Source organism: Triturus cristatus, chromosome 5_1 (assembly GCF_964204655.1).
Source record: "Triturus cristatus chromosome 5_1, aTriCri1.1, whole genome shotgun sequence".
NCBI lineage: Eukaryota > Metazoa > Chordata > Amphibia > Caudata > Salamandridae > Triturus > Triturus cristatus.
In genome coordinates, this window is record NC_140587.1 from 695,346,791 (window position 1) to 695,361,933 (window position 15,143).

Sequence of the window (15,143 nt, forward strand, 5' to 3'; positions counted from 1 at the left end):
GTAGGTGTGACTTGTGTGCGTGGAACTTGTAGGAGGTCGGAAGGCAAGCCAATCACAGATTTGCAAGTTAATTACCAGTAACTCTTATAATATGCCTCTCACTGACTGTCTCCAGGGCTATGCACACTTACTTGAAAGGAATTCACCGTCAGTCAGACAGCTTGAGAGCAGCTGTATTTCATGATTTCACGCGACGTCAGCTGCCTGCTCCCCTCTATCCGTGTTGACCAGCCAACCGCATCAGGCTGGCTTGGGCCCGGCCAGCTCAACTTCGCAGTCAGGCCAGGTCCCGGTGCTCTGGGGCTGCGAAGCGAACGAACCACTCCGTCTGCCGCATTCAGTCCGGGTGTTCTGAGTGATTCTGCCTCCAGTCCAGCCCGGGCTGTTGTGGGCCCGGCTGTGTCAGTGTCTCACTGGGGACCAGGGGGTGCATTACCTCGTAAGGCAGTGGAGCTCATCAACAGTCCTGTCTTGCAGGCAATGCTACTGTCTCTCTGAGCACCGGGTCCGGCAGCTGAGGCAGTGAGCCACACGGGGTCGGGGCCGCCCAGCACTGCATCATGATCAGCAGTCTCCCCGCAGCGCCCCGATGCCTCTCATGCCACACGGACATGATCGATGCTGAGTGGAGGTCAACGGCTCTTTATCACATTTTTGGAAGCCCGGCGCCAGGTCAGAGGAAAGGGGAGCGGGGAGAGGTATGGGTGATGAAGCGAGGGGGGGACACCGAGCAGGACAAAAGGAAGAGGAATTCTAAGAAAGCAAGCTGGGTCAAGGGGAAAACAAGCAGCTGAAAGAGACCCCCGCTAATTTGAAACACGATCCAGAACAGATGGCAGTCTGCGAGCCGCTGCTCGCTCTTGACAGCAAAACGCTGTGGGAGTAAACATTTTCTAAAAAGGTGGGACATCCACACGCCTTTGGCCAATTGCATGCTGAAGCCAAACGCAAAGGCCAATAGCGTGTGAGCACCACATGCACGAGCTTCTACAAAAGCTGAAGTGATTCCAAGAGGCCGATTTCCTAGAGCAGTGCATGCGCGCTGCGCTAGGCTCGACCTAAAAAGGGTGGGACAGGGGTTTGCCTGGAAACTACTAGAGGCCAGACCTCAAGGGGATTGTGTTATTGCTTGTGAATGTCATTATTCCTTTGAATGAGTAGAGTTAGAAATAAAATATTTATTTTTCTTATAAAAGAAAGTATGGACTGGACATTGATTTATTGTTCAGACTGTCTGCACTTTGAGTTATGAGTTGTGTTCACTTACCTGTATCTACACTCCCCTCTCCCCCCGAGGGAGCCTTTTACTGCTTGTCCACAGCTACCACTGCGAGTCAAGTGCAGAAGGGGTACTTGTCCCAGTTGCTCAGGATCCATAGTAGGTCAAGCCCTGGAACATCAGGGATAAAATGCCTCAAAAACCACGATTTGGCCCAGTAGCCCATGCATGCCCCGCGGCCCTCTGAAAGGGGTTCTCACACCTTCTACCCCAGTATCCTCTCTGCAAATCACACTTTAATTCTATATGTGTATACTGTTTTTAGAATAAACAGTGTGCACCTTTAATATTGCCTTCAACTCTTGGATGCATACCTCCTGCCCTCTTGGATGGTGTTGTGTCCCACAAGAAAACAGAACCTAGCAATTGTTCCATTTTTTTGTGTGCCCTTGTCAAAACAGTCCAGGCTGTAGTGCTCTTTTCTTATCAAATGAGAGTTGTGCATCAAATTCCTGTGGTAGTGTTGCCTATAAATTATGTTCTCCTGTAAGACTCATTGCCACATTGCTATAGCTATATGGCAAAATATCCATCCCAAAACAAGCCTGTCTATGGGAGCAGGTATAGGAGTTGGAGTTTAAATCAATGGTGCAATGATTATGAAGCCGCTTATAATCTGTATTTGTTGCAAATTGTTTCTTGTCAACTTACCCTGTCCATTCCTCTGCCTGCTTAAATACCACAGATTACTGACCATTACTACGTACAGAGAAGGCAACTAGTTACATAACAACCGACTGGCATATAAACATTAGTGACCAGTCGAAGTACTGCAAACCTTGCTCCATTGAAACCTACTTTGCTAAACGAATAAGCAAAAAGCGTTACCTTCAGTTAATTGGCAAATTTGTCACAAATCCATGGGTTCTAACAGCGAAACCTCTTCTAACCTATTATAGATCGCACCAAATGAAGACACAGATTCTGCTGGCAATGGCTGCCTTCGTCCTGAAACCTATAGCGCGCAAATGAACATCTCTGTCCGCTGCCAGGCCGCACAAAGAATGCAATGTGTGCAGTGCATTCTGAAAGCCTGTATGGCAATTTGGTCACCAACACATATTTCTCTTTCCGAAGTGTATTTTTAGGTTTGGCTTCTGAGACAGCTTCTGCTGTTTCACCATCCTATTGTTTTTAGAAAACAAATCATACCTAGTATATATAGAGGAGATTTTGGTCGATGGGCTTCATACATTGGTCCGTCAAACTGTCATTCTTGTTTTGCTTCCGCCCATCATCACAGCATACAATATGGGGTAATGGGTCAACCCCCTTCCCCATTGGCCCCTTCACTTGAAGTGATTAACTTTAAAGACCTGTTGTTTATTTTCCCTACGCCTAGGGTGCCCAGATAGATGATGCTTTTATTTCTGTCTCGATTTAAAGCCACAGTTCTAAAGTCTTGAAGTGCCCTTGTAACATTGTAACTCTGCAATTTGAGTGCTCGGTTGGGTTGTGATATATTATTACCTCTTTCAAACGCAAAATAATAATAAAATGCATGGCTCAACTGAAAGGCTTGTATTTAAAAACAAAAAACATCATTAGGGAAACAACCACACCAGTGATCTTTTTAATGTAAAACTTCTACTGCAAGCAAATGGCAGCCAGGTTTAGGTGGTGACATGCTTTCTGTTTTTGTGGCAGATGCTTGCAAGAACGGCCAGCCCTATTTTGCCAATGCTTGTTATCCCATTAATTTCTCCCTGCTTTGCCATCAGTGAGACATTCCTAATAGGCATTCTTTATTCAATCGCATAGAACTGACTTGCAATATTCTATTTATATTGTTGGAAATATCTTGTTTTTATCACTCTTAGGGGCTGATTCCGATTTTGGTCGGAAGGGCTCCGAACGATGGTCGGAGCCCTTCCGACCAAATAGGAACGTGTCGGCCGGATTCCTTTCCTACCGAGCCATTCCAATGGGCTCGGTCGGAAAGGAATCCGACTCGGATTTCTGGATTGCTGACGACAGGCTAGGAGAGCCCGTCTGCCGTCCGGAAATCCCTCAGTACTATTTACGGCCGAGGGAGTACGATGGCAGTTTTTCACTCTCTTTTCGTGACGGTCTTTCCGGCACGAAAAGGCAGCCGGAAACTGTCTTTGGGGGCCCCCAGTAGTGCCCCTATGGGTGCGAGGCCACCGAATGGTGGCCTGGGGGCACCTGTGGTGCTCCTCTGTAGATCCCTGCACCCGGTGGCAGGCACCTTGAGGTGCCGGCCACAGGGTGCAGTGATGAACTGCACCCCCTGCTTTTCACAATGCAAGCATGCATTACGCTCGGAATGCATGCTTGCATTGTGAAGTATACGAGTGCGACCAAACCCTGTTCGGTCGCATCGTACTTGCAGGGCCGTAACCGATGAGAGCAGGTCGGTCGGTTACGGCTCCTGACCGATGTCGGACGGACCTGAGCCTGTCCGACATCGGAATCGGCCCCTTAAAGTGATTGAAAGAGCCTCCCCTATAATTACATCATACGGTACTGGAATGTTTTTCTACTATACAGGTCTAACTAATGTTTGTGTACGACACAAAATGTGGGCTTATCACTTGTATGAAGCTCTATATTAATGCTACAATACCAGACAACACAATATATAGCTGCAATAGCTCCTTGGCAAATAATAATGTAACCATATTAAACGACTGAAATAGACTTGTGTCCTCCAATTATTATTATTATAACATTTCTAGAGTGCACTATGATACTATTATCTAAAGATGTGTCCTGGTGCTGGCCATTTGCCGTCTGAATACTCCATTACAGGGTGAATCACCAGGTTTTAAGCAACTTCCTGAATCAACTATTGTCAGAAGTGCACCAAAGAGAAGTAGGCCTGCTGTTGCAGCGGCGGGAGGTCTGTACGAGAATGGTCAGTCACCCACCAGTGAAAGTTTACATTTTAGCTGTAACAAAAAACTTAGCAGTAGAGGAACGTAAATAGCGAACAGAGCAATAATAATTGCGCTTGTCCCTAAGGTTGGCCGGACTGACCTGATAGATGGCCCTGTGGACAATGCACAGATTTAAAAAGAATCTTTTTTGGCCAATGCAATATTTTTAAGCAACGGACGTGGAAGAGGCTTGGGGAAGAGAAAGAGGCAGACACGCTGTGCATTTTGAATACGGCTCCTCCGCTATGCTGGAGGAGCGTCGCCCCCGCTGCCAGCACCCTCAAAAACGTGAAAAATAAAACTGGTTTAAAACCCTTTTATTATCGTTTTATTTTTCTTGTGCCGAGTCTTGGTGACGGGACCAGGGGGCTGACAGTATTGAAGGGGGAGTGGTGAGCACTGTTAACAGTGGGCATGGCGTTTGGCCAGCCGTCTCAGGCCGGCCAAACCATCATGCACACTGATGCTCTCTCCAACCCAGGGTTGGATTGAGATTAGAAATTGGCCCGGGCACGCTAAAATAAAGTGTCCCACATTTGCATATTGCCTTTCCTCAAAACACTGCTTCATGGAAGTTTTATAAACACCTGAAAACAAATGTGGCCCTTCTGCTCAAGCCCCCTTCCCCTGCTCAGTATGCACACATTAATTGGCCAGCCCAGCCAGAGAAAGGGAGTGACACCTCTGCCAGTTGATAAAAGGGAGCTAATGGATGCCCATCTGCCTCCAGAAAGGCCACCCAGGGCCCCACTGGGCAGCTGGCGACATCTGAACACACCAGACATAGCCCAAATCGGCCCCCCCAGGCTGCCAAAAAAGCAGCCCACAGCTGGAACTTTGATACCAGCCCCTCGGCCATAGCCCGAGTGCCCGCCTTACCAATTCGACCCTACTCCACCCTGAGTTGCGTTGGAGAGACCAGGCACAGGCTCCCAGTCTGTCTGGGAGCGCAAATTTACGGTGCTCAGACCAATCCTGAAGCTGCTGTCATGCATGAGAGCAGCTTCAGGAATGGCCGCAGGGCAGTCTGGGAGCCTGTGCCTGCCTGCAGTGAAGAGGGACGGAGAAGAACATAAAAACGTGATGCTGAAGGGCGGCAGGTACATTTTAAAATCTTTTTATTTGTGTATGTCGTCCCCTACTCACCCCCCCCCCCGTCCCACCGAGACTCCCACCCGCTTTGCCTCTTTTCCCTGACACGACCCCTTCCTGTGGAGAACCTATCATTAGATAATTCCCATAGCTAACCGAATTAAGATGGTGGCATGAACAATCAATGGTCTGTGAACAGTAGGAGAAGAGGTAATACTTTTCAGCACATTTTGAGAAGTGAGAAACAGGTGGAAGCCAATTAGTTTACATAGGTCATCAAAGATAGATTGCTAACAAAATGTAACCCCAGATGTTTAACTGCAGACATTCCCATGGAAGGGAAATCAGACTGAGAGGGCCAGAAGTCAGTGGGGAGGGCACGAGGGATCTTATTCATGGCACAACAGAGGACCACCCCCTTTTATCCTCATTAAACATGAGGGTGTTAGAACTCAATCTGTTAGTGATTTTACTCATTCAGTGATGGATATTCTTATATGACGCAGGAGCTGTAGTGTCCACTCATTTCACAAGCTCGGTTTTGTCTGCATAATTCATGAAGAAAACATCCCGATTAGAGAGTAGCTGAGCTAGCAGTTTCATGATCCAGCAGGGACTGGGAGCCAGTGCTCCTGTGCTCTGCAGATATTTCCGAGGAATAGCCTGGAGATATCCAAGTGCGCATGTCAGTTTGGCCGGCCATAGGCGGCTGGCTAAACCAACATGCGCACTTTCAGTGCCCACCACTCCTCCTCCCCCTGCTGGTGATGCTGCGACCTGGTCCCGCCCCACCCCAAACTTGGCAGTCTTAGCGAGCCCAGCTGCATCAATGAAAAATAAAATGATAATAAAAGTGTTTTATTATAATTTTATTTTTCATTTAATGTCTTTAAGCTGTGGGGTGACGCTCCTTCACCATAGCAGAGAAGCCGCACCGGTTTCAAACCATTTTAACAGTCTTGCTAACTTAATTATCTTATATGCACAATTTGGCCCAGAACATCCTTGGAAGAATCCCAACTGCCCCTACAAAGTGCTACTTAATGACCCTTGGCCCCTCCCCTTGTGCTCCCCACAACCCCACACCCAGGGCCGGCTCTAGGGCGGTGCGATCGGTACCACCGCACCGGGCATTGACTTGGGGTGGGAGCGCCCTATTTGCAAATATATTATGGTTTGAAAACCACTTGCTGCTGTGTTCCTAGCCTCCAGCAATTTGCAGACATCAATAAAAATGTCAAGATTACTCCACTGATTAATGTTCTCCCTGGAGAGAGACAGAGTTTTGTCTAGTGGAAGTTTGACTCCTCGTAGGGTAGCTCAGAGGGTTAATATGCCTGCTGCTTAAAACATGTGCCATGCAGATCACAAAGTGCATGTAATGTTAATAGGTCAATGGGTTAGTGCTATTGTCAGAGATATCTTTTTGTTACTTGCAGTTTATACATTAAAACCCTAAAATAGAACAATGAGCTATTAACTGTCATCAAAGGTCTGCATGCAAACTGCTGCAAGGTTTATATTAGACCTAAATGTTTTTCCCCCAGTCTTTCCTTAACCTAATCTTGCAAAAAGGGTTCATTTAGGTAGAAATTAATTATTATTAATAAAGACAACCCCTAACTATTAGTGTTATGTTTTAAGTTCTGAATTTGTGCTTTTCCAGACCAATGACTCTTAAACCCTACTGCCTAGCAGTATGGCTGATGTGACTCCTACATCTTGTAATCCTCTGTCCTATATAACCTTTCCTATATACTGATTTAAACGTGTGACTGTCTCTGTTAAATGTGTGTATGATGTAAAGTGCTCCGACACCCAACACTGGTATGAGTGGCGCTATAAAAGGGAATGACTGAGGGACTGGTAATGGAGATTTGAAGGACACTGTTAACTGGTGGTAGTGAGGGAATCTGTGGCAGCAGTGGTCATTGGGGGGCGCCAACAAACATTGTCGCACAGGGCGCAACCACTGCTAACGCCGGCCCTGCCCACACCCCTACCCCCTCATAGTGGCTCCAAATCCCCTCCCATCCTCTTGAGCCTCCCCCGCTTTTGCCCCGGAGTCTCGTCTTTCCCCTTCTTGGCACCATGTAGCTGTGCCTAGCTTCCCTGTGTGAGAAAATCTGTCAGTATTGCCGCCGTCAGAGTTGCTGCCATTATGAACACTCTGTGAGTTCTTTCTGGAGCTTTCGTGCTTCTTCCAACGCAGCGCAAAGATTCGATCGACCATTATGCAGAATTTCAATCTTAGCAGAATGGATAAGATTCGCCTTTCGCCCCTACTTGCCGAAAAGATGGGAGAAGAGCTTTTAATTCCTTTCGCCTATGAGCTGATTCCACTATCCGATCAGAGAAGATATGCATCGTAAATTAATTGTTCACGTCAAGTACTTTTTCCTGAATCGCCTTCCGTAGGACTCTCTGTTTAATATAAAAAGCCACAAAGTTTATCAGAATCGTGAGCTGGATTTTTTCCCGGCAGATTTGGTTTATCCCGGGGGCTTATCTCTCTGAAGGGGATGGAGGGAGAGGGAAGAATGGTGGGCCCTGGGCGCAGGTAAGGCCCGGGGTATTCATTTTGTTGTGAAAGAGCGGGAAGAACTCCATAGGCTTAATGCTGGAAGATGTAACGATTTGCTTTGCGCCCCAAACCGATAACGGTTCACTTAACATTAGCAGCAAGTTGCACCTCATTTTCACTGCTCTCACCAAGGGATAGTCCAGTCACTGTACTCGTGCATTCCAATTCCACCCCATCCCCCAAGCTTCAGACAGACTGCTGCATCTCCCCGTCTATAGCGCCTACATGCCCAAGCATATGTCACCACCTTTGCCTCATGCCTCTGCCTCCTGGGAGAGGAGGTTTCGTCCCCCCGGGGTCAAAGACACCATCTCGAGTTCTGGTCAGTCTACCAATGACCTCTCTGCCATTTTTAACGACATATATGCTTTGGTATTCGGTTAGCCTACCGCTTTTGGAGTCTCTCAGGCCACTACCAATCAATCTAGTGCGCTTCCCACTGGGGGTCCCCCTGCTAGTCTTGGTGCCACCTCTAAGGGATTTTACCGGCATAGTCCTAGTCTCTGTCACCATCTCAGTTGCAGCAGTACCTCCCCCCCTCCCCCCCCCCCCCCACATGGCCATGGGTGCTCTTTCCACAACCAGCACTGCATGTGTACCCCTGTGCGTGCTATTACAGCATACTTTCTCTATCTATGTTGATCTTATTTAGCGCCTGGTAAATCCGCTGTCTATATCCATGCGCCAGTACCAAAAAAGTATCAAAGGAGAATATCTTACTTTCAGCAGTCACCGTCTCCCACTCTGGAATTCACCTGGCTTCCACCCTGACATGCACCGAGTAGTGTGGAGTGTTCTGGCGTGCTCTTGGGCTGCTCTCCCCTAATTTAGGTCATCAAGGTAGCTTCTGAGCAGCTGAAAATAATGCTCGGAGGGTGTAATCAAGTTTAGACAGTACAAGAGCGATAGTAGCTTGGCCAATGGTGGAAATCCTAGGTGGTAGCAGATGCGTTGCAGTATTTTCATAGTAATGAAGCTTCATCTCACTAACTTACCCACTTGGACATTCATTGATAGCTTGGAGTCCATGATAATGCCAAGATTTCTTACTTCCTTGGATACTTTAGAAGGTGGTCCCAAATAGTCAGGCCAGTCGCAGAGCGGGTCATACGTTTTCCAATCTCCACATGAGTATTTCAGTCTTGGATGCATTCATTTTGAGATGGCTCCATGTCATCCACTGATCAAACAGTTTGGAGGCAACTGAAGATTTTGAGTTTCCAATGTCTTTGGGCCTTCTAGTTGAAGACATATTTGTGTGTCATTTAATATATGTCGAAGTATAATGTGCAGTCCTCGTGCAGCGTATAAAAGGCAGAGCGGCTGTTTGAAGCAGCCACTTTATCATTCACAGTGTAGGCAACACCCAGCCTGCACTTCAAAGGGGGAAAAGAAATCCCCCTGCAAGTGGTGCAGTGAGTGACTGCACCTGCCTACAGGGAGAGGATTGAGGGGACAGGGGGTTCATGGGACCCCATCCAGAGGACACCGTGGGGGGCTGGGGCGCAATGATGTGTGCCACCTTTTGGTGATGCACAGTCAGGGCGCTTCCTGACAGCCTCTTTCCCTCTGCGCCTGAGTTCATAATATGGCGCGGGTGCAGAGGCAAAGTCTTTCTCTCATTTGCGTGGGACCGTACAACCATGTAAATCAGAGAACATCCACTTAAGATATCGCTGGTGCAACATGTTCGCAGGGGCTACTGTATTACAGAAGCACAAGGTCTACAGCTCCTTCTGTAATACTACAGTGCCCCAGGGGCGTAGGCGTGCACGCCCATTGAGCACCTGGGACACAGTATGTAATATAGCCCCAACTCCACTTTTATAAATGTAAAACAACAGCCAAAGAGCCATATAGATAAAACGTCTCTGATAATATCACAGTTCATACTAACATAAAAAGAATCAGTCAAACCCCGTTTTGTACAATGTGAAGGAATCCTTTATGTTCATATTCAATTTTTTATGGAGTCTAAGCTTCCATGAAGCACCTGGGAACAGCTATAGCAGTGACATCAATAGAGCACACTTTCCTTACATACGGAACAGGTACTTCACTGGCAACAGCAGTGGAAAATTCCCGATCACACAGAGACAGACATCGTTTTCATGAGTGCAGCAGGTACAATAGCAGCGGGTGCCAAGGGTGTGCCTGGTACATAGTATCTTAAATGTGTCTCACCTTAACTACGCAAAAGACGGCCTATTTCCTATTTGACCCAATTTTGTCAACATATTTGCTTGTTTCCTGGAAACGCGAACAGATATTTAATGATAAAAATGTTGCCTGGTTCATATTGCTCTGCTTCTTTGAGATCCAGATCTCCTTGCCATGATAGGAAGAGGAGAAAGGAAAATGGAAGAAGAAAGCTTGCTATATATTGTTTTGGAGAATATACCTGCACTAAAAAGAGAAAGCACATGCCAAGCATTCTCATAAACATTGAGCAGGCACTCCTGAATGGCAGTCTGTGTCCCACTGGTCTAGGTCCAAGGTGGAAATAGAGATGGCCTCTGAAGAGCAAAGAGGAAAATACGTCGGGAGGGACGTTACCTGATATTTTGTCTCATCTAGGAGAAAGAGCTACATTAGTTTTACTTTTCTTTTATTTCTTGGATTTATATAGCATAAGAAGCAAAAATGGCAGCTTAATTTGGAACACTTCCAAGATAAGCACCTTGTACCCTGGGAAAAGGGAGAAGGATGCGTTATAGAGGTGATGAAACTGAGTAAGGTCATAAAGGAATGGGGAAAGAGTAGTACATGATCAGAAACCCGTGGGGACTGAGGACCGTACCTTCTAACAGTCAAAGTAATTCTTCAAAAGGCACTTTTCGGGGTCTTCTTGAACTACAAGCGTTGCCTCTTCTGTAGTTTTACAGAAAGGACGATACTTTGGACATAGTTTTCTTTCATGAGTGACATCGGCCCACTCCGGCGATAAAGTAAGGTTTTTGAGAAAATCAAATCTGAAACTAGTCTTGCATTTGGCTGAAACTGACCTGTGCTGGATAAGGAATACATTTGCTTAAATTACAGGAGGTGCAGCCTCCATCAGACAATAAGGTGTGAGTCTGGAGTTCCGTGAGGTGCAATTGGACTCATAATGGGACAATTAGAATGGGCATGAAAGCAAGGTCAATGGGTTTGCAGTAGGAACAGGAATGTCCTGATTAATTACTGGTAATCTTGGTTAGTCTTAGTCCTAACCCAGAGTAAACCCTCCGGGATCCTACCATACTTGTAAAGTGGTTTCCAGTACACACGGCTGAACCAGAAGGTCCACTTGAGGAGACTGCTGGACCTGACACAGTAACACTTCAGGTGAAATACCAGGAATACTAAGAGCTAGAAAACTATATTCTGCTGAATTTCTCAAACTTCTAAGCATTGCAATAACATATGGTGCTATGACCCACAAACACATATCATACATTAGAAAAATTCATCAAATTGTTGCAAATTGCTTTTAAAGGATGAATTAAATCTTAAACCCATTTCGAAATAGTTTCAGATAAATCACTTCGCAGTAGACAAACACGTATAATGAAACAGCCTCATCAAATTCCTAGTTAGATGCCATTCCCTTTGGTCCGTGAAAATACCCGGTAACAAAAGGAGCTGCGTCATGTACGGTGGCTGTAGGGGACACCAACCTGTGAGGCGTCTCCTGGAGCCACTTCTTGTAGGCTTCGCTGTGAGGCGGGAGGTAGTCCAGGCTCTCGTGGGCCGCCAGGCGCTCGCGCTCCCTGGCACTGCCGCGTGCACGGCGCTCTGTCCCTCGGCAGCAGCTCCTCGGGTCCAGGGAGCTGATCAGGTCGGGGCCGTCGCCAGCCAGCAGCATCTCTTCCTCACTCTCAGCGGAGTTTCTCCTCTTCGGGAACAGAGCAGCCATCATGTTGCACTATCTCTGTTGGCGCCGCTCGTTCTTTCTGCAGACGAATCTAGGTTGCACTGGACAAGCGAGGATCCCGTGCAGTGGCGCACCGTGTTTCGGTTTGTTTTGCCCATACACAGACCTGGTAAGTTAGTTCCACTCACATCCTGTTACAACTAGGTCATCGTGTTTTCAAGTATATCTTAGAACGAGTCAAGGCTTATTTGTTTTCGTGTGTGGTTGAAACAGAATAACTGTTGCATAGTCATGTGAATAACACAAAGTCGGCATTTCCCTAAACTAAATAGTTAACACATTTCTCTATAGATAGAACAAATAAAAACTTTGTGAAAGCTATGTTAAGGCTATCATTACAAATGCGTGAGATTGTTGAAATGTGCTATTAACTCCTAGGCCACGTCTTGCTCGTGCCCTCACACATGAAATCACGAGTGACATAATGCATGACATCACTGATGACATGAGCATTAAAATCATTGAGATTTCCCAATGTTCAGTTGTATCACTCTTCTACTCAACATTTCCCAATTTACTCACCTTGTGTTCTTTGAACTCACTAACCTTATTGACCAGCACAATTGACATCAAGATCCCTTTTTTTGAGAAACTACCAAGAGGAAAGGAATTGAATGTGCAAGTATTGAGAGTAAGCTATCACACCAGAGGTCACCCTACATTGGCTATTCAATCAGGAAATTTTGAAGCATGCTACTAACCCGTGAGGGTCTCAAGGCGCTGGGGGGGCAGCTCCGGTCAGTCGAAGGGCAAGGTCTTGAGGGTCTTCCTGAAGTTGTGTGGAGTGGGGGCACGTCTGATGTCGATTGGGAGCTCGTTCCAAGTCTTAGCCGCAATGTAGGAGAAGGTTCTTCCACCTATTCTCGCTCTGTGGATGCGCGGGGGTTCGGCAAGGGCCAGACCGGCGGATCGGAGGTTTCTCTTGGGTATGTGAAAGGAGATTCTTTTGTTGAGATATTGGGGTCCGGTGTTGTGAAGGCATTTGTAGGTGTGGGTGAGTATCTTGAAAGTTACTCTATTCTCAACTGGGAGCCAGTGGAGTTTTCGCAGGTGTTAGGTGATGTGTTTGTGTCGAGGGATGCCGAGGACGAATCTGGCTGCGATGTTCTGTATGGTCAGGAGTTTGTGGAGCAGAGACTTGTTGATCCCGGCGTAGAGGGCATTTCCGTAGTCCTGTCTGCTGGTTATGAGTGCTTGGGTGACATTCTTTCTTGATTCGGGGAGATCAATTTGAAGGTCTTCCAAAGGATGCGGAGGGTGTTGAAACAGGTGGAGGCGACGGCGTTGATCTGTCGGGTCATAGAGAGGGAGGAGTCGAGTACGATGTTGAGGTTCCGGACGAGGTCCATGGGGGGGCTGCCGAGGGCGGTAAGCCACCAGGTGCTGTCCCATGCAGGGGGGGTCCAAGGCAAGGACCTCGGTTTTCGGGATAAGCTACAGGCAGCTGCTGCTCCTCCAGGATGCGACGTCCTTCAGTCTCTCCTGGAAGCTGAGTCTGGTGGTGATGGGGTCTTTGGTGAGGGAGAGAATGAGCTGGGTGTCGTCAGCGTAGGATACTATACTGAGTCTGTGCTGTCTGACGATGGACGCGTGGGGAGCCATGTGGTTGTTGAAGAGCGTAGGGCTGAGCGGTGATCCTTGGGGTACTTCCCAGTTGATCTCTGTGGGTTCGGAGAGGAAAGGTAGGAGTCAGATTCTTTGGGTTCTGCCGGTGAGGAAGGAGCGAAGCCAGTCAGGGCAGTTCCCTGTATGCCGGCATTGTGGAGTCTGGCGGTGAGTGTGCGGTGGGAGAGAGTGTCGAAGGCTGCAGAGAGGTCGAGTAGGATCAGGGCGCTGTGTGTCCTTGGCCGAGGAGGGTGCGGATGTCGTCTGTAGCGGCGAGTAGAGCAGTCTCAGTGCTGTGCTTGCTGCGGAATTCGGATTGGGAGGGGTCGAGGATGGCGTTCTCTTCGATGAATTTCATTAGTTGGACGTTGACGGTCTTCTCGGTGACCTTGGACGCGAAGGGGAGGAGAGAGATGGGTCGGTTGTTCTTCTGCTTCGTGAGTAGGGGCTTGACTTCTGCGTGTTCTGCCGTCAGGGAATGTGCCGGTTTCGAAGCTGACATTGATGGTGCTTTGTAGTTCCGATGCGATGGCAGAGGCGACTCTGTGGAAGATGTGCGGAGAGCATAGGTCCATGGGGGCTGCTGAGGAAAACTTTTGATTTAAAGCGAATGTACCCTGGAAAAACTTTTGTTTTGTCTTGATGAATTTATGGACAATTATCCCGATTGAAATTTGAAAAACTTTATTGTTAAAACATTTGAACAAACTTGAGTTTGAAGTGGATTTGATTTATGTTTGATATTTATCTAACCAGTTTTAAGCTGTGTAAGTTTATGATGTAGACATACCACGGTATGTTTTACCAATAGCTACAGTGCGCAGAGGTTGGGGTCCCATTGATCCTACTAATTGATGTGGTTTACTGACATTGTTTGACTGTACATGTCTTCCCCTGCAGCACGCTTATGTTGAATTGTGTATAGAGTTTAGTATAAGAGTTTACAAAAAACAGTCCTGACCAGGATAACTCAGTGTGTGCCTCTCCAAACACATTGGCTGCTGAGGAATGCCTTTCATGGTCGATTCAGTGTCTTCGGCGGTGACTGGGGTCCAGGAGGAGATGGTGGGCTGGCTGGCGTTGCTGGAGGAGGGAGTGGTTTCGGAGTCAGGTGTCTGTTTGTTGAAGTTGTTGTAGAAGAACTTGATTTTCAGATGGAAGTAGGAGCCGAGCTTGTTGCAGAGGTCCTGGGAGGGGGTGATGTCTGTGGTCATTTACACTACATCCCCTCGCCCCTTGCTTTGCATCAGTTCTGCACTGAAGGCCCTTGTTCTAGGACATCTCCAGGGCTCGCCTTCCCACCTGTTTGTGCCTTGCAGTTAATGACGTATTATATATACTACCAGCATCTGGAGCTCTCAGAAGCCATTTTATTTACTCCTTGCATCTCTCTCAGTCAGGATTGTTTATAATCTCCCCCCTCTAATAGAGAGCTTCTATTAATGTACGGTCTTGGGGATCTAGTATCCATTGCGCCCCATAGCTCCCGAATCAACGCTCTCCAATCAAATGCATTCCTTTAATTTCTCATCCCTTTTAATCTTCATCAGACTCTCCTCAGCAATGGCTCGTTATTGGACGCTTGTTTTTTTTTGTTTGTTTGTTTTTTGTACCTGAGCACAAGAGTTGTTCCCGTTTCTGTTTATGACTGGTTTTGGGGTTTCACAAAACCATTTCAGTTCATATGTTTGATAAATGAATACCACTACAGCAGCTTTAAATCGCTCGAAAATGTTTTCAGAATTTTACTTGGTTGATATCTTTGAA

The 15,143-nt window shown here is 47.2% G+C and overlaps 1 protein-coding gene across 1 annotated transcript in view; it reads right to left on the minus strand.

Annotated features, from left to right (window-relative positions):
- The window catches only part of LOC146831375 (chloride channel protein C-like), a 497,244-nt gene extending 485,424 nt beyond the window's left edge, over positions 1–11,820 (minus strand). The window contains exon 1 of the mRNA XM_085605651.1: positions 11,515–11,820. Within this exon, the coding sequence (XP_085461777.1) occupies positions 11,515–11,756 (242 nt within the window). The 5' untranslated portion in view covers positions 11,757–11,820. The remainder of the gene's footprint in view (positions 1–11,514) is intronic.
- Between the last annotated feature and the right edge of the window lie 3,323 nt (positions 11,821–15,143).